This window comes from Syngnathus leptorhynchus, chromosome 7 (assembly GCF_054491065.1).
Source record: "Syngnathus leptorhynchus isolate UIUO chromosome 7, UIUO_Slep, whole genome shotgun sequence".
NCBI lineage: Eukaryota > Metazoa > Chordata > Actinopteri > Syngnathiformes > Syngnathidae > Syngnathus > Syngnathus leptorhynchus.
In genome coordinates, this window is record NC_141201.1 from 10,612,670 (window position 1) to 10,632,920 (window position 20,251).

Sequence of the window (20,251 nt, forward strand, 5' to 3'; positions counted from 1 at the left end):
TGATGCGCTTCCCTGACGGATCCTGCTGCTGCCAGAGTGTTGAAGGCTATCTGACACCACAGCACATCGCCAAATAGCTTCTGCGCTGGCTTTTTTTTTTATTTGCTTGCTGGATCACTACTGAGACTGCTGAGAGAGTGAGTGAGAGAGAGACAGAGAGAGGGAGAGAGAGTGGGGAGGACGGGGACACAAACAGTTGGCGGGGGGGACATACATATTTTCCAGCCAAGGCAGAACTCCTTCCTTGCTGGGACAGGAAAGGGGGAAAGGGAGGGACTAAAAGCCACATTTTGGTTTCTTAACTGTGACAGAACAAGGACAACATTCACAATTGGGAAAAAACACAAGGATTCGGACAAAATAAGTTGTCATGGCGTCATTGGACAGCACCAGCTGGAGTCTGCCAGGTCTTCTACTTACACTGCTGCTAGGTGAGTGAGACTTCTATGCCTTCAATCCCTGTTTTGCACCTTTTTGTGTGTTGGCAGTCAAGGATATTTTTTCTAACTTGCAGCATTCTTTATTTCCTCTGTCAGACTTATCTCATGCAAGGTGGGTGGCTCAATGCCAGCACAGTAAATCCATAACTTCAAGCCCTAACATTAGGTCTTACTCATATCACCCTTATAGCATTCACCTCCTACACCAAACAAGCTGACAACACATGTGAGGTGTACTTATTATCACGGTTCATAACGTTATAATTTTTAGACTGATCAGTAATCACAATTAAGACGCAGAAATGGACAGAATCGCTTCCATTCCACATCACAATTCACGCAGTGATGACTTGACAGAAGTTGGCTTTCCTAGCACACGAGCATTTGTAGTCATCGACATTGAACACATTTAATATTTTAAATTGTCTGCCCCCAAAGCTTTTTGGAGCCTATCATTGGTACAAATCGACTCTTTACATACCTCAGACGATTAGACCTTCTTATAGGATAAATCTTATGAGACATAAAGGGTAAAATCAGGACAAAAACAACCCAATTATCTTGGTATGTGTAGCAGGCCTGAGCTGCCCTGAAAACAAGCCGATGTTAGCACAACTTATTCATAATGGAGTGTTCAATCAAAAATGGGAAATGAAAAAACTTACTTGTCAAGCTGTTATGTTGTTAATTCCATACCAACTCTGCATCTCTGTGGCCCGAGTTTCCCCTCTGAAGGAAACTCCTGTTCACCTTTGTTTTTGTCTCTGGATTTGGCCAATCACTGGGGATGTGTCTTTGATTGGTTGTTTTTCCTCAGATGCTGTGTTTTTTTACAAATCAAATTGGAAGAGGATTGATATTGTCACAAATCATTTCAGTAATGTCTTCTTGTCAGGCCACACTGACAGTTTTAATAAATATAACAAAAATGTTGTTTTTATTTGCAAATGGCCTCTTAAAAAAAACACATCAGTATGGTCTGACAGCAGTGCGGCAGGGCACATCTCAGGACAGCTCATGGCTTAACCATCTCAAATTCCATAATATGCTACAAACAGACCTCACTACTACTTCGGATAACTACATCTTATTTTAGCTATTAGTGGCCCCGGACGTGGTCGAGGTGCAAAGGACTTCTGTGTTCTAGATCCAGGGCTGTCAGAAACATCTGACTTAAGGGCAAGCTCTCGTCTTTCATGCAGGAGTGAGTGGACATTATTTGTGGTGCCAGTTATTTTTTTCATTTGAGCTACCACAGAGCAGCAACACCTCACCTTGCATTTGTGTTGTCTCTCTCATCATCTCTAGCTCCACCTGTACGCAACCATTTGAGAAATAAAGGATTCTCCTAAATGGGAAATTATCAAAAGCACCAGCAAGTTTAGTAAATTAACGCAACCCATCATTTTTTGAGGAATTGTGGTGTGCGTTAGGGTTTGTGTCAGTACATAAAGCTTCCACTTAGTTTGTGTGATGTCTAAGTTACTTTAAAACAAACTTAATGACTTACTTGTGAAAGTCCTGACAAGTCTGTGACTGTAAAGTTGTCATGATGAATTCCCCATCTCTATGGAGGAGCACTCCTGCAAGCCATCATCTCATTTGCACCCTTTCCCCTTCCAAACATTACATTATTTAATGTTTCAGTTAGGAGCCCCCCCCCCCCAACCTTAACACACACACACACATTTTTATATCTCTCTTCAGTCGTGATATAAAATGACTTTCAAGCCATATAACCACTGTTCCATCAAATCAATATATTTTACCAAAATTACGCACTATTATCACTTATCAATATTATGGACGTTCGATTTGACAAAACAATCTGAATAAGTGTAAGGGAATTACTTTTTAGTTTAGCTAATTTTTATTGTCAAACTAAATCCTTGCAACTGTTTTAGTCAACTTAAATGGCCATCATTATTCTTAGAGACGTATCATGGCTGTAAACAAAAGTTTAAAAAAAAATGGACTAAGCAATTTTTTTCCTGATGCACTGTACAATACAACCACATGTCTTAACATGCTTTGGTCTCTATCAAGTGTCAATAGCTTGTAAATGCAACTTGTCAAAAGTTGTCGTAAATGAATGCATGTGTTTGCCGGAGTCATATTACACACGCTGTATCGGTTAACACACAAATGCACCAGTGTAGTTGTTTTGATTGAGTCGTGTCACTACAGCTGTCATTTTCAGCTCTGCTGTCATTCAGTCACCTTGGAAAGTACATTTCTGTTAACATTTCCTGTCCATCTCTCTCTTCCATCTCGGTGACGCCCTCCATCTCCGTCTCTCACCCGTCTCTCCACTTTATTCTCTTCCTCTGCGACTATTCTCCCTCTGTCATTTCTGTTCTTCCCAGCAGCACTCTCTTGTGTGGTAATTGTGTCCTCGGTTGGTTCTCTGTGGGTTTGCTCAGAAATACATTAACCCTTTAATGTGTGGCCTATTTAAATAAAACACATCACCTTGACTGTCAGCCAAGGACACTACAAAATAGCAGTTGCATTTTGTTCCATTATCTGAGCTGATTTAGATATTGCGGTTTTGTTTATGGCAGGGATGCTAATATAACACAAATGTACAGATATGTGCACTGAATGCAAGGCTAATAATGATAAGAAACTGTGAAATCACTGGGAGACTGTGAGATCACCGGGCACAAATGCATTATCAGTAACAATAATTATCATGCAGCTCACTTTTGTGTTGCATGTACTGTAAATGTATTTTCTAAGCAATGACTATAATGGGACAGTGGAACTGCTGACGTCTAACAATCTGTTGCAAGACACTGGGTCATTATTTAAAGCAGTACGTTGACATACAAGTTTGACATGTCCCGTGACCAAAATTTAATTAATACATTTATTCGTGGACCAAAGAGATAGTCCCCATTCAAATGAAGTGAAATACCGTTAATCCATTTGAACTTTTAAAATCATGACACATTTGTTTGGTTTTGATCAATAACAACAGGGTTGTGGTGTATCAATCACAATAAAACGAATTGGGAGAAACCGTAAAATGTAATTCCAAAAGTGCAAGATAGGTTCTTTCAAAACTCAGAATTATCTAAATTGTGACCAGTGAGCACTGCCTCTCACCCAAAAACTGCTGTGATAGGCTCACCCATGACCTGATAGTGAAGACTAGCACTATAGAAAATGGATGGATGGAATTGCTAGCCCAGCCATTCAAAGCCTTTCCATCATGGAAACATTTCAAATCCTTGAGTGGTCATTAATAACACATTTATGTCATCTAAAAATACAACTAGAACACCTTGCAGTATCATTTTCACTATCTTGCTCTAAGATCCGTGCTCAATGCGTTCTTTGAACAATAAGATGCACCAGCGTAAAGAGACCAGAGTTCAAAGATAAGTAAAAGTCCATTAGAGGAGACAAGAGCCAGAAAGAAAAAAAGAATAAGGTGGACTCTAACGGCTCACATTGCTATTGAAGGCGAGTCAACTTGAATGCAGACAGGAGATAAAAATATCCACTAGTAGAAGTCAAGATGAAAGGGTAGGATCAGAAGGCAGAATTAGAACCAGACAACAACTACGAAGACATGAGTTGACACATGATGTGATAGCAAACACACAACTAACGATTTAGGCACAACAAAGTATTGGAAAGGTAGCTGATTTTGCCTTTTAAACTGTAAAAAAAGGCAGTTCTACAGTAGTACTTTTGTTGTTGGAATTGGAAGAAAGAAAATAACTATTCATCAGCTGTGAAACACCAATTTACAGGTGTAAAGTCAAGTGAATGTGTTGATCCCAGTTTGCGCAATGTGATCCCGTGATGGTCAGGGTAGAAAGGACAGCGTTTATAAATAGGACTTAAGTGTAGACAGACGCCAGAGCAATAATGTGAGTATTACTGTAGTTGTCATTGAACTTTGGACCATGCACAAACGCAAAATGAACAACCTTAATAATTTTACATGGCTCTCGCTAAATTAATTCCATTAATTTCTATTTCTTTTATTTCAATGAGTCATTCTTATTGGTTCCATATAAATCAGGTCAAATCTTCGGACACACCTCTGAATACAGTGCACAAATATAAACCCTCTATATTTATTTATTTATTTATTTATTTATTTATTTATTTATTGGTTTGTTTATTTAGACATATCGTAACTCTAAAGTACAGCGCATTTTAAAATACTCTATGCAAGCTTTTATTTGTCAAGCTCAAAAACATACAAATAAAATAGCTCAAAAACATGATGTGCTAAAAAAGGTGTAGACATTTTTAGAATCAGCCTAAAAAATGTTGTTTCTAAATATCTATCAAGAGAGATGTATTATTTGGACCACTGTTGTGAAATTGAATGACTTTCCGCAGCCCACCTGTTTATCTCTCACAATACACTGTCTGTCCACTTCTACAGTCTTTTATTCAGATCTGCCGCACGTTCATGGACTGGAGGTGTCAACAGGGAAGGTGTCATCAATTGAGGCAATGAACGGCTCCACTGTGCTGCTCCCGTGCACCTACTCCTCTTGCATTGGCATTCACAAGCTCTACTTCAGCTGGCATTATAACAACAATGGCTCGAAGGAAAAAGTACAGACCTCGCAAGTATCAGCACATTGAGGAAACCTTTATTGTCATAACCGAGGCATTTTTCCTTGTGTGTTTGTGTAGTTATGCGATGGGATAGTTCCGAGCGAAGGTGTGGAGCCCAGAGTGAAAGTAAAACACCCGCGAATAGAGTTTGTAGGCACCACAAAGGGCCACAATATTTCTGTCCTGCTGTGGAATATCACCTTCGAAGATGAGGGAGAGTATATCTGTTTTGCGAAAAACCCCAAAGAGAAAGACCGCAATCACAGCGCTACCTACACCCTCTATGTGGTGGATCAAAGTATGCACTATATTAACATATATGTATTGTTGATTTCTTTCATTTTTTTTGTTTACTATCACTCACTCAATGTCTTTTTGTCGACACTTTCAGTGAGGGAGGTTGACAATACTTTAACTGTCATCATTGTCTCCGTGTTGGGCGGAGTCATTGGATTAGTTATCATTGTTATGGTGATAAAGGCCTTGGTGGTCCAATTCCTGCTGAAGGATGATGAAAAGAAGTAAGTTAATGAAACTCATCGACATTATACTCATCATCAACATGCATGGTACTGTCACCACTGTTATTTTCAGCAGTCAATATATATATTTTCTTTCGTATTGCAATGGTATTCAAGAAGATCAGAAGTAATTCTAGTTTTCTTTGTTGCTACTGCTGCATCTGTGTGCTAATCTTTGTTTTCTCCATCGTCTTGTAGTAAAGAGTGCCTGGTTAACGCCTCAGGGAACGACAATACCGAAAACGGACTTACAGGAACCAAAGCTGACAACAAAGGAACACCAAAGGCATGAGCAAAAAAAAAAAAATGGTTGTATATATGTTACAAGAAATGTACACTATCAATGAATGAACTGTCTTATCTTGTTGCTAAATAGTACACCATGCAAATGTATGTTTAAATCATTGCTTGAATTTTTCAAATGTCTGCAGAAGGCTGGGTCACGCTTGTCTACACGGCAGCGCATTTGTTGCAGTGTTTGCCGTTTGTATCATCCAATTCTGCGGCCACGGGTAGTTCCCTATACTCCATGTATTGAACTCAATCAGTATATTGTATCTTCTTCCTAACTAGTCTTGAGCTAATATGAACCAGAGGAAAAGATGCTCACGTTGGAATAATTGAAGAGCTGCAAAAGAGTTGAGAGGTACGTCCTAAACTTGAATAATGAATGTACTGAGCAGCACAGTGCGACTGGTCACAGTCAAAGGTTCTGGGTTTGATTTGAGACTCTGACCTTTCAGTGAAGAGTTTGCATGTTTACCACACTTGCGTGGGTGTTTTCGTGACAAACTCCCACATTCCGTAAACAGGCAAGACTAGTTAGTTGAATAATCTAGACTTGTGAATGGTTTGCTGGACTGCTGTCTTGTGACCGACTGGCGATGAGTCAGTTCGGTGCCCCACCTCTCACCCAAAGTGAGCTGTGATAGACCACAGCTCACATATGTGATCCTGAACCCAATCCATGATAGAAAATAAGAAAAGACAGCAATTTTCGGGATGCTTGGATTTGTTTTAGGAGTGCTTCAGCACTACCAAAAATGATCTAGGCAAACCTATGTTGCACCAAAGGCAAACGAATGATCCAGTTCTTCTTAGTGGTTTTATTTTGTCATATTTTTTCACTTTAGATTGTCAAACATAGGTGCCTGCTCTGCTTCTTCTCCCCCTGTTAACAGGAGGATTAACTCACAGCAAATACGTTTTTTAGGGGTGAAAGTGTTAAACTCAAACCATCATACGAGACAACCCCAAAATACCCAGCTCCCCAAAGAGAATGAAATGAATGCTGCTTCTGCATTGGCGATAGTTTTTTTTTTTTTTTTTATTGTTATTTTTTAGCATGTTTGCATTTTAGAGCACTCCGTACAAGTACTTGTCTACAGCACAGGAGGAACATTTGTGTGAATTCAGGAGGTTGCAAATAACCCTTCATATATTGGAAACTGAGGCAAGAAGAAGGCTAACAATTTGATTACAAAGGAGTAAGGGCCACACTGATATAACTTTATTTACATAAAGTTGCATGTTTTTCATAGACGCATTCTTTATTCATTGTAACTTTACAACTGTATCTTTCAAAATTCTAACTTCATTCTAGAAATGTTATGGCTTTGTTCTGGTACTGTCTAGTAAGGTTTAATTCTCATTGAAAATTTCTCAAAACATTACTTTTTCCCTCATCAGTACACATTTTTCTGGTCAGTGTTACTCTAATATTCCTTCACAGTAAACTAATGCAGAACATCTATCCAGACTCTTAAAGACATGCACATTTAATTTTCTTTTTTTTTCTTTTTAACAAAAGCATAATTTACATAACTGTATTCCAAAATAAGTGGATTAGTTCCATTCTCCAATCAGCCACTCCACATTGTGCCCTCTATGCAACTCTACCAGAGGTTATTTGAGAACTTGGCACACGCGACCTGCCATGCACCATCACACATACCTGGGATAGATAGGACAGCTGAGTGCTACACATACAAACACACACACACACACACAAACACACACACACAAACATATGAGCGAGTGGTGCACTATAGTGCACAAACCTTGCACACAAACGAGCACTTTACCACTGTACAGAGTGGATGCACAAATCAACTTGTGACCATTCTTATTTTATTAAAAAATAATTAGAAAACAATAAAAACAAATCTGAAAATTAAATTTGTCAAATTTCAGTTAGTTTTCTGTCGACAGCCATGCGTTTGTTTGATTGTCCCAGTTTTTCACTCAGACCAGTCGGTTGCTGTCTTATTTATGTTAAGTATTTTCCATCTTGTTTTCAACGGAAGCAATAATACAGAAACTGTTATGCAATAATATGTTCAAGGTTCTTTAGAATTGTGTCGGGACACAAGGCCTGTCAATTATTTGGCCCTGTGGGAAAGTGTCTCAGTGGCTCAATGCATTGAATATATATAGTATTTATATTGGACATTAATCTCATTAGACATGAATCCCGTAATAATGATTTAATATTTGATCTTCCGACTAAAATATACAGCGCTATAATAGTCTTTCCCGTTACTTGAGAAAATACAGCCCTACAATGAATATGGTTATTTACAGATAGTGCTATGAATGTCTAATACATAATGTAATCAACTTAAAGAAGACATTGCCTCATTCTAACAGTAACAACTTTGTCTCACTGAATGTATTTAGTAGAGAATGTCAAAATGCAATACTATCACAAAGCCTAGAATTCTTCCACGTTACATCGATGTTACTGAACAATTGGAACATAATTCATTCAATTATGTCTCCCCGAGTCTCAATTGTTCAGTTTACCAAATATGAATAGTTTCATGTTTTCCAACTTCGACCAAAAAAAAAAAAGATTCTCACAGACACAAGAATATCATAGAGTGGAAGCTGTTAAAGCTGCAAAATCTAAGACTAACTCCATATTTGAGTATAAGGGAATTAAATAAGGAATCTATTTTGTAATACTTTGGCAGCAAATGTACAATAATTACTGACCCATCATTTACACTATACTCGCAATAAGGATACAGATTATATTATAAACTTAACCAGTTACTAGTTTGGAATCGACAGTCAACAGAAGTCTGATTTAGTCAATAATTTTCTTCACCATGACCGTTTCTCACAAAACAAAGTCTAACAGTTATTGTAGGTTTTTGAATTAAAGTAAATTATTTAAATTAAATTATTTGTGAAATAATTGATGACATGAAAGTCATCAAACACAATGTGTCAAGAAAACAAACATCCCAAAAGAGGCAGTATGATGGAGTTGAATAGTTGTCATACCTCAAATGTAACATGCACAAAAGTATTAAGTCTGTTTGTTGCATACATTTTTGTTGATTTGAAAAAAAAACAAAAAACTATTTGGTTGCCAGTTGTGACCTCATTAAAGTTTTCGCAATATCTTATATGGTTGCACTGCACATTCTCTGTTGTGCTGCTCATCCCACAAATGTATGCCCCATTCAAATGGGGCTTCATTTAAAAGGGAAACAGACTTTCCAGTTGTGCAAAATATTCTATTTAGATGTAATAAAGACAAAACAATTATCACAATTTATCACTGCTAGACGGCCAATGTTTACATCTACCAAAAAGTCAGACTGAATGTCATATGTGGACACATGATTATGTTGTAATGTCATATGTTAACGCAAACTTTGCCCCTTTACCTGTTTCATCTTCCTGCAAAAAAAAAACCCCGCAATGAATCATCATCAGCTGACCGTGTACAACCATTGCTGCAGTACTAAAAATATAATACTTGATTATATCCATCTAGTCAAGTTGGCATGACTGGCCTGTTGTCTCAACCCAATTAGTTCATCAATTAAATGTGTACATAATGGAGACAACATATTGTATTAGGCAAAAAGTAGTTTTCACAATATATTCGCCACACTTGGCTATAATACAAGTGTATAAAATGCATTTTACGTAGTCCTGCGGGTGATCGGAATTACTTTTCTGGCTTTTTTCGTCAGATTGTTTATTGTCACATTTCTGTGCCTCCAACTTTTTAAACATTTGTACTCGATTGTAAGGTTATTAGGAGAGGGGACCACAAAGATATATGGATAAAATCACTTCAAATTGACAGCTACGGGCAGAAGCCGTGCCATTGAATAGTGTAATTATTAGGGCAAGATAATTTAGTAGAAAAATAGATGAGGATTGACTACCATGTTTTAGAGTAAATTGTTTAAACTGCCACAGCAGCTGGAGCTCATACTGCCAGTCCAGGAGTCTCATGTCTGCCCAAATATTACACTACCACAATTTAAATGTGCATCCAATTATTACTCTAACTACTACAGATATGTAACACTCGCCATGTACTTCCTCACACTGCCAAGTCTGCTCCCACATTCCATTTAAATACAAAGATCAACAGGAATCCGAAAAAAGATATAATGGAGGGGGAAAAAAAATCGATATGATGCGATCAAAGATTGCTCATGTCATACTCTGAACACAAAATGTACCATTCTTCAGTGTTGCAGCAATTGTTTGTACTTCAAAGTATACTGTGTATTGAATATTCATACTATATGTACGATGTCATCACCAACACATGCAACCCCAGATTTCCTGGATTAATGTTCCTCTGAATGTCAGCCTGTTTATCTCTCTGTAATCATGCTCACCTCGTGACTATGCACCTGACTTGTTAAGGAAATATAATGTAAATGTAAATAAAAGCATTGTAATTGCCAGAGAACTCCGATGAGTCAGTGTCTGTTTGTGAAATAATTTACCCATTGTTGAGGAATAAATCTGTTTCTCTATATCGTATTTTTTTATTTATTTTTTTTAATCCTTGAGAGGGCAAGTAAACATACCAGATGAGCTGTGGAAAGGTTTATTGGACATGACAATCAGAAGTTATTCAAAATTGTTGTCACATTTTCAATTAAACAATGCCATGGTGGACGATAATAATTATCAATAATAGTTATTGATAAACAAAAAGATTGACTTTTTAAACATGTTAAATATATTAAACACACCCATATAGACACCCAAATAAAAATGGTGCAAAACTAGGCAATTTCTCAAAATTACTTTCTGGAATTATTTGAGAAGGTCACTTTTGCCTATTTTGGGAAACAGAGAAGACAATGTAACTTGAACTTATAGCTTGGCAAGTTTAAAAAAACAAACAAACAGTACAATTGCATTGTTCTGTCCTTATTCCCTGGCTCTCCCTTTTTTTCATTAATTCACAACAGCAAAATCCCAGCTGCCTCTCTGAAATATGCCATACAAAGCAACAAAAGCAAAGACATTTACAAAATCATCAGTATTCCAAAAATAATAAACATTATTTACAATATTAAACAAAACCACAGTGAGAAAAAACTTTTCCAGAGTTGGTCACAATAAAAAGAAGCTTTACTTTAAATGTGCTTTGTTGTTCCTTTGATACAAGTGTCTGTGATCACAAGTGTCTAAATTGTTCTTTTTTTCATCAAACATCCACCATCCATCATTTTCGAGGGTGATTCTTCTGAGCAACCAGCAAGTAGATGGAGGCCTCGCAGTTATTTACTTGGTATATGATGCCCCTTTGCCTCGTCTTAACCAGTCCCGCCACGGGGACTGGGCCTTGTCTTGATTGGCATCTATACCCCAAGGGAAAGCAGTCCTGTGGGACTTGCGGAAAAATGACATTCCTTGTGAGGTGATCTTCTTTTGAGGCTGCTCTGACTGCTGCTGTGACCTCAGCTGCTGGTTGATGACGATCTGGATGTCGTCCTGAGAAAAGGCAAAGACAAATTGTCAATGAGGAGATTACCAGAGGTGAGTTGTGTATTTTCTATGAAGAAAAAAATGTGTAAATGGTAGAAAGCTTAAAAAAAAAAATTGAGATGCTGACATTTTATAAGTGGTATCATTGATAAATGTTGAATTGGAAAAAAAAACAATGAGCGTTAAAGGGTCACATGACATTCTCCATGCACATAGTCAACTCAACTGGGAAAGTCGTAATATCAATGCTGGACCACTAGATGGCAATGTAAAAACACACAAGCACACACCAACTTCAGTTCATGTGACTTTTGAGTTTTCCATGCGAATGTCATGTGACTGTTGGTGTAGCAATCTAGTATAGTGTATGTGAAATCATAGCACTAATGTCATTGTCATAAATTTGTCTCTAAATGTTTTCACACTCCAAAATGGATTGGACAGATTGTGTTACTGTTCTCAGTGTAAACAGCCCCAAAGAGACCTTACCTGCCAGGCCTCTAATTCCTGTGAAAGCTCCAGTTTACGCTGAATGGCATCTAATAATTGGTTGTTGAGAGACATCATTTCGTTTTTACTCCGGACCAACTCAGCCTCCATCAGTGTTTTCCTGCAAAAAAAATGAGCAGGTATGGAAAATCATTCAATGTTGGACTAGAGTCAGGTATCCTTGAAAGTTCAGGCACAATTTTCAAACAAACTGGTTAGAATCAGAACTTTTAGATTGTCCAAGCTGTCAATAGATAATTGTGGGCTTTAATACGACAAATGTTTGACTTTTTAAGCCGGTTTCATAACAGTGATTAATTTTAAAACTTTTAAATCCTTAATTTGAAACATGATTTAAGGGCTCCATGTTGTATCATAATAGTCTAAAATATGTAGATGATATGTTTAGCCTTGATTATTAGTACTTAAAGTAAGTATAATGCATTTTATAAGGACTGGAAACTCTTTACATATTTTCCAATTTCTTTATAGGGGTTTTCATTTAAAATCTAGCAATATGTGGCAGTTGGAAACTAGTGAACAGCGGATTAAAGGATTAACTAACATGACTAAGGCCTTAATTATGGAAATGAGGACTTTTTTAGGCTTTCTAATGATTTCAGTACAAATATAATCGTTGCTTTTGAGAAGATTTAGCATGAAGGATGACTGACTTGGCAATGGCTTCATCTCTGTCTCTGATGGCCTGTTGGGCGACTTCAGCCTGCTGCTTGACGCTCTGCAGTTTCTGCCTCATTGCAGCATTCTCCTGCTGCTGCTGCAACTTCTGAGGGGAGGGGGAGCAACAATAGTTCAGTGCTTTATCTGATAATTGTACTGTAAGAACACTGCACCATTATCAAAGTCAAGTCAAAGTCTGCTTTATTGTCAATTTTCTTCACATGTCAAGACATACAAAGAGATCGAAATTCATTTCTTTAATAACTCGTTGGTAGTGAGACATCCACCTTTTGTGTAAATACTAGAATTGCACTGCATGTCTATGACGCAGATACTATAGGATGAAATGAGAGCAGCCAGATGAGACTTCCCATAAAGACTAAACCCTCCCCAGCAGCACTGCGTCATCTGATCCCTTACACCGCTCAAATTCCCACACTGATCACTTCCCCAGGCAACAAAGCATGACAGAGATCCTTGAGCATACGGGAAGAACGTAAAGATCGAATGGCAGCAAACCTCCCCTCAGAAGAGATTCTGACGTTTTGGACTTTGCATATTTCATTACAGGGATAAAATTGTTACTGGTCTTGTAGATATGCTCACTCACATTCAAGGAAAGCTTAGACAGGCATTTAACTTATCGCTTGTAATGGTTAGCCAACATTTGTATTACATAAGTTCACAATACATTCAGTGACAATAAAGTTGCTGTGATAGGAGTGGAAGAAAAAAAAAAGCCCTATACTCAGCCACCAGGTTTTTTTTTTCCATTGTGAAAACACAAACAAATGAACACAAAAATAGCTAATGTTTTTTTTGGCTACTTGTAATATTTAATACTAACTGCAGCTATTTATAACCAGGCTATGTGCATTTTTTTTCTTCACTTTTATCAACTGAAAGTCTACCTGTCAGACTGACCATCTGAAGTGTAGTGGAACCTCTAGGTGTCAAACTCAAGGCCCCGGGGCCAGATACGGCCTGCCACATCCTTTTATGTGGCCCGCGAAGACAAATCAAATTCATGTCAATGCTAAAAAATTGCAAATTATCTTCACTTTTAAATAACAGAGATATTGCTAGCATTTTTTAACCATTTGACAACTAGTTATTCATCGATTTGTTGTGTCGTCTATACTGTATATAATATGAGGCGTTCATACATTTATGTATTTGAGTTGACAGTCATAATGGCCTTCCGAAGGAAACTATGACGGCGATGCTAATGTTATGCTTTTCTCACCTGTGCTCCAGAGACTTGTGTCAAACTTTGGGCCACTGTCTTCAGTTGGTCCAGAGCACCCTTTAGGCTCTGCTCTTGATCTGTAGCCACACATGTCACACTGTTCTGGGCCAGCGGCAGTAGTAACTTACAGATCGACCCCATTTCTTCAGTTAGCTACAAAAAAAAGGCACATTATGTTGACAGTGACTCTCAAAATATGCATTAGGTACATCTAAATTAGAATGTTATGGAAAAGTTAATTTGCTTTCTGTAGTAGTTTAATTGAAAAAGGGAAACTCAATTGTTGGATTCACTACATGGTTATCTACATTAAAAAAAAAAAAAAGATTGCACTATGCAAATTGAAATACTGATTTTAATTGTCTCTTAACAGCTAATGAATTCACCATCTCAAATAAATAAATAAATAAATAAATAAATTGCACATTGTGCTGGATGGTCAAGGGAACAAGGAACATTCCAACAAAGTGGGTAACAAACTAACAAACAGGAAACTAATTGAATGACTCATAAGTATAGTTAAATCCTATTTCACTGGGTTGAATGTGTTGATGCCCACTGGAATTTTAATAAGCTGAAAAAATATTCTCTTCTAAAGATAACGTGAGATCATCTTTAATACTGGCAAGGTTTCCATCTTTAATTCACCTGAGATTTTGTTCATGTATTACCGACAAAGAAAGTAAATTTCAAAGTCTGTGTGCAATTCTAATTCATTAAATTGATCCCACACTGCATTTACATCACTAGAGTAGAGTAATATTTGAGGAGATACGATATGATATGCTGATTGTTTAAAAAATGGTGTCCCTACGAGTTCTGAATCGTTTGGTACCTCATCTTTACTGAGTCCTAGGTCAGCCATGTCCAACTCGGAAAGCAGAGATGAATCGTCAAGGCTCCTGGATTCTTGTAGGGATACCCGTTCTTCGAGCTCCTCTACCTGTGCTTGAAGCTCCTGTGAGCGACCTCGCGCCACCTCCAGCTCCTGTAAAGCTTCAGCAAGCTGGGGGGGGGCGAGAACAGCACAGGTGAGTCCAAAAACGCACAACTTGAAAAGTAATCATCATCGGCTTATTTTAATGCTTAATTCTCCTTGCAGAGAAACTGGGCACAAATAATTATTGTAACTAAAAAGCCATGTTTCATATAAATTGAGAGGATGTTTTGATCGTTTACTGACTGAATTCTACTACTATTCAAAATTTAAAAACAGATGAATGCGATAAGATTTCTAGAAATAAAGCTATTTGGATCTTTTCTTAAACTTGTGTACAACACTTCCAGTATAGGACAGCAATCCCGACATTCCAGAATCCTACTTTTGTGTAATCGTGAAACTTAACGAACGTGTGGAATCTAAACCTGCAGGTGAAAGTCCCAGTTAGTAAAACGAGTACGTCTTGTAAGATGAGTAAGTAACACCTTTCAAAATACCACAAAAGCTTCAGGCAGGGAGTTTAAATTCCTTTTGTTCATGTAGGTCAAATGCAATGTGCCGGATGGAAATTGAATTAAAATAAAATACATTTATTCTTCGTTTATAAATACTGTTAGTCAGTCACCATTATACATGTGCATGTATGTGTGTGTGTGTGCCTACCCGTTGGTTATGCTGTTGGTTGAGTTGGTCGTGCATAGCCAGACGTGAGTTCAAAGAGGCCAAGTTGGCTCTCAGCTGAGCATTCTCCTGACAAACACTCTCCAAACGCTCCTCCAGCTCCTGTTCCCTTTGCGTGAGGCGCAACACCTGGACACACACCCACAATCAGAAATGTTTTCAGATATAACCACAAAGTTATTTTACCACAAAGAATGTCAACGGGAGTTTTCAAAAACTAACAGTGCGAAGAAAAACTTGAGTACACCAATATAGCTTCTTTTTTTTTTTAGAGATTTGGTCTGATGTTTGCTTACCTGTTCTCGCATGGCGCTGATCACCTCCTCGTCCTGAGGCTTGTTGTGATTTGTGTTTTTTTTCAGGTCTTGCTTAAGCATCTGTAACTCACTGGACATCACCCTCTCCACCTCTACTGCCTGCAAACATGTAATTTGTTGTCTTCAGATCTAAAATTTGGGCTTTTGGAAGATTGAGGCCACAATCGCCAAACTACAAACAGCTGAATGGAGCCGGTATGTCTATCTACATGTGAAAAGTGTTCCATGTGCCAGATGGAGCAGAGAACTTCTTGGTTTGGTAAGTGACCATATTCAGCAACTATGCGGCAGACAGTTCAAATGTTGTACATCGGGAGGGTCGAAGGGGGCAGCTTGAGTGTACGTGTCTGAAGACATGTAAATAGGAAGAGAGGAAGTGTGTAGTAAACTATAGCACATAATGAACAAAAGCAAAAGCAAGCTGCTTGCAGATGCACAATGAGGAACATAAGCCTGATTCCTGGAGATGCCTTAATTACCGGCTGGTCTCATCAACACGGACCTCTCTCACAATAGAGGCAGCGACCCGCTGAGAATAAGCCGAGACACAAGTGGAAGGAGAGCGCTCCATTTGTTACAAACACAAAGAGGTGATATCCCCTCATATGGCCCCCCAGCCCCAGGCCATCCCCGGTCCACAAGAGGAGCTACAGTATAGGGCAGATGAGACGCCAAGCCATGGCCAAATCCCTCGGGGAGTGCTTACAAAGGATGGCTTTCCCTTGGGATGATGGACTGTTAGTTCATTGGAGCCAACAAAAACAGCAAATGAAATATTTCTACCTCTATGTGTTGTTTTTTCCTTCCTATGATGCTTGTTTGCAAAGAGATTACTGTACTCTACTGACATTTTTCTCTTTATAGTGTACAAGAGGAATTTGGATTTGTCTCCAATGGCAAGTTATATAAGTGGAGTCTCAGATTTGATGCCAAGATTTTACACAGCCGCAGTTTTATGCAATCCAAGTTTGTAGACTTGTGATAAGCTCAATGATGTCAAGCAATACAGTCGAGCCCGGAGATCGGGAAGGGGCGGGGGCAGCGAAAATCCCTGCATAATTGATGCCTAAATAATAAATAAATAAATGTAACCACCCAAAATAACTTTAAAAAGGCACTAAGAAACATTGACTATGAATTTTCTGTTAAGACTCGATATCAACGATAAGAAAATGTCCTGCCAACTTGAGTGTTCTAGAAACTGCTGCATTGTATCCTTGTGTAATAATAATGTTAATGATTTATCAGAGTAATATAAAAACAAAAGGCCATTCATTTATAGTTCACTAGCAAAGACAGTTCAAACTGCAAATAAAGCATAATTAACTACAAGATTAGACAGTACCAATTTAGTTTAGTGTGTCAGTATCAGAGTGTACTGGACTGTGGTCTGTTACTTTTGCAAAGTCATCCAATATTCTTCAGTTAAGTAAATGATTCACACCAAGAAACAAACAAAAAAAAAACATGAATATTTTCTTCTGGTCATTCATCAATTGTTGGTCTGAGGGTTATTTGTTGTTCTAGATTGCAACGCATTCACTTTGTGAAGGTGAGAACCTGCACCTACAAATATCATGGCAAAATCTCGTTATTAATCACTTTTGTGTTTGAGATTATTTAAACAAAAGTCTGCAAAGACGGGTGCATCTGAGAATTAACTCTTTTAGCACAGGTAAAATAAGTAGGATTGTGAATAAATCCATGGGTGAACTCTCCCTCATATCTTTGTGCATACTTCTCAACACTTGGGCGACTATCTAAACAGTAACACATTGTTTTCATACAAACATTTCCTCAACGCTATAGCAAAGCTTTCCTGTTCACATCTGTTATGCTGCTCACGCTACACGAACAGCACAAATCCACTCAAGCGGTCCACACAGAACAAAAACCTCTTCCTGTAAACAAAATACCAAACAAATAAGCTTCAGAATTTGATTGGCAGATTATTTCTCCATCATAACAATATATTTGAGACTGTTATGTGGCTTGACAACAATTCTGACCTCAAGGAAAGGTTCCGGCATGCCGTTAGCAAATTTCCAACCTTTTTGGTTTGTCCTGTTAATATTAAATTGTGGAGCTCCACTGTGCACACAAAACTACTGCAGTATCCACACTACTCACCAAATGGCCAGCAGAAGCACCTAAAACCAGACCAGGTAAAGTGATGTCATTCGACATTAGTGTTCTTTCTCCATCCTATAACTTCTTCAACAGAGCTGAAGCCAAAGAAAACAGTTCCTCCACTCCCTTTTGTCGCCAACAGCCCAAGTTTTTATCTAAATTGTCGTTTTCTGGACTTCAAGGGGCTCCTGTTGACACCACAAGCCTTCGAATGGAAAGACATCACATTTACATTCCAGTTTTGTGTGGACCTTGACACTTGGGAGGGGAGGGTTGTTGTTTTGGATTCAATCTTAACTTAGAAGGAACTACATAGCTGCTTTTTTTTTTTTTTTTCCTTTCCTTCCCCAGAACAAGAAACATCTCTTTAAACGCACGTGATGCACGACATTGCTACATCCAGGGAAATACACTTGAACAATCTTACACTTCCTTCTTAGGACCACAAAGTCCAATCAGCTTCTTATTATATCAGGTGATAAGAAGTCCTTGACAAATATGTCATTGCTTGGAATATTGTCACAGTAAACACAGCTTCCTTAGCTTATAACTATTAATGTTTGACTCACCACGAATGACGATGAATCAGCTGTATACTGTCATGAATATTTTTCCATTAGGTCATACGATTGCAGGAAAAACAAAAAAAGCTTAAAACTAACACTGTGTACCAAAAGAAGCTACAATATGATAATATATAATCACGTTTTACTAAGTTGTCAGTCTTTCTATTTTCAATTGTTTATTTGGTCTTGACTACTATGTATCATAAATACTCCAAATTTGCTGTTTTCAGAGGCCATTATTTCATCAGTTTGTTTTTTGTGTGGATTTTGCATAGTAGGTTTTGAAAAACTACAGAACCTTAAGGATTTTGGGCTAAAGTGAAGCAGGCTACATAATGGCGCCAATCCAAATAAAGTGTAGATTTTTCTTATGAGTTCGGGTACTTTAGGATATTATCCTCAAACACATTTGCTAAACACACATTGCTTTACTGTGTGAGAGCACAAAAACTGAGGCTGAGTGTGTGTCTGGCTGATACCCGAGAGGTATAAAGAACACAGTGTCAATGTGTGAGGTGGACTGGATCAGTGCTCATCTTATCTGCTTTGGAGCTCGAGTCTGTTGTTACATGATCACCTTGAGGGCCTTTCATGATATACACACATAAGGCAATTATTCTCACACACAGCCTGACCTGTGTGCGCGTGGGGTGATGGACTCACCGTTTTGAGCTCCTCCTTCAATCGCTGTGTGTTGTCACTGTAATCCATCTGAGCTTGTGTCTTGTCCCTCTCAGCCTGGTACAAGGCCTGAGTGAGCTGCTGCACCTGAGCACTCAACTCCCTCGCATCCCTCTCCAGGTAGCCCACCTGACTCTCCCACTCAGACTGGCAGTTTTCCAGCTTCAAGCGTAGCTCATGATTGCTCTGTTCCAGTTCCTACGTGAGGGGCGAGTGAAAGGGAAATAGGGTGAGGGACACAAATACCACATTGATTCATCATTCTAGATTAGTCAAAGTGATTTTGCACTAGCTGCAGTCATTCCGACCCCATTATACTTGCTCTTGTCTAATATTTTCACTAACTTGAAAGTAAATACATACTTACTTTCCACATCAGCACATGAATGCCAAATATATCTCAAGACTTCAGAGAGATATTATTGATGAGGTTGCAATAAAATGTTCCTCATTTTAAATTATCTTTGCTCTCTCGTGTGGCTCAATAGTGCAACCAAACATTTCTCATAACCACACATACACTATAGAACCTAATGTTAGGAAACAAGAAGAGTTTTTAAAGCTCTTTAATTTATTTATTATACCATATTCAATAACAGTTTGACATCAGTAAAGAAATATCAGCAGAATCACGCGCACGCGTTTCTGACGCTTTTTTTTTTATTCTACGCCTAAATACACAGAAAGCCAGGTTGTAAGATAACGCACAACTGGTATTTCCCACTCACTGCCCTTATAAAGTAAGCGCGCTCCAAAAACAAAAAAACTCCACAGACAAATCCCGTCTTTGATTTTGAAAAAGTCTTACCTCCAGTTTATTAACGTAGCTCTCATGTAGTTTGTCCCGCTGCTCTTTGAGTTGACGGTTTTCTAGGAGTAAACCGTTCCCCAACTGGGCAGCCAAAATAACCTCTTCCTCCTTTTGTTTCAAAGCTGCTACAAGCTGACCGGGGTCTTGGTAATCTATTTCCTCCCCGCCGTAGTCGATGAAAAAGTCCTCCTCCAGCATTTGCTTGGCCGAGATCCCCCACGCGTATGGCCGATTCATGACTCCTTATCGCTCACTCCAAAGTAGTGCAGGCAGTAAGGAGAAAGGTAATAACATAGTGCGCCCCATGACACCTGACTGTGCTGTACTTATGCGGTGCAGAGGGGGTGGGGGGGGGCACGGCTGTCATCTGCAGCTGTCTGTATGCGCAGGGCGTC

General features: G+C 38.5%; 2 protein-coding genes across 3 annotated transcripts; one reads left to right on the forward strand and one right to left on the reverse strand.

The window, feature by feature from the left end:
- The first annotated feature begins 311 nt into the window (after nt 1-311).
- Nucleotides 312-5,843, forward strand: scn4ba (sodium channel, voltage-gated, type IV, beta a). 2 transcript variants are annotated; one of them, XM_085916721.1, is made up of 5 exons: nt 312-431; nt 4,852-5,027; nt 5,109-5,328; nt 5,422-5,551; nt 5,750-5,843. In XM_085916721.1, exons 1-5 carry the CDS (start codon nt 371-373, stop codon nt 5,841-5,843), a joined length of 681 nt encoding a protein of 226 aa, XP_085772847.1. In that variant the 5' UTR covers nt 312-370. The 2 variants fall into 2 exon arrangements, with proteins under 2 accessions (XP_085772847.1, XP_085772848.1); XM_085916722.1 differs by having other exon boundaries at nt 371-431; nt 4,864-5,027.
- Nucleotides 5,844-10,390: 4,547 nt separating this feature from the next.
- LOC147054706 (BICD family-like cargo adapter 1) lies at nt 10,391-20,180 on the reverse strand. The gene is made up of 9 exons (XM_085915909.1): nt 19,854-20,180; nt 19,028-19,243; nt 15,648-15,767; nt 15,334-15,480; nt 14,566-14,736; nt 13,728-13,883; nt 12,475-12,587; nt 11,801-11,921; nt 10,391-11,317 (listed from the first exon to the last, which is right to left on the reverse strand). Exons 1-9 carry the CDS (start codon nt 20,091-20,093, stop codon nt 11,108-11,110), a joined length of 1,494 nt encoding a protein of 497 aa, XP_085772035.1. The 5' UTR covers nt 20,094-20,180; the 3' UTR covers nt 10,391-11,107.
- Nucleotides 20,181-20,251: the final 71 nt, after the last annotated feature.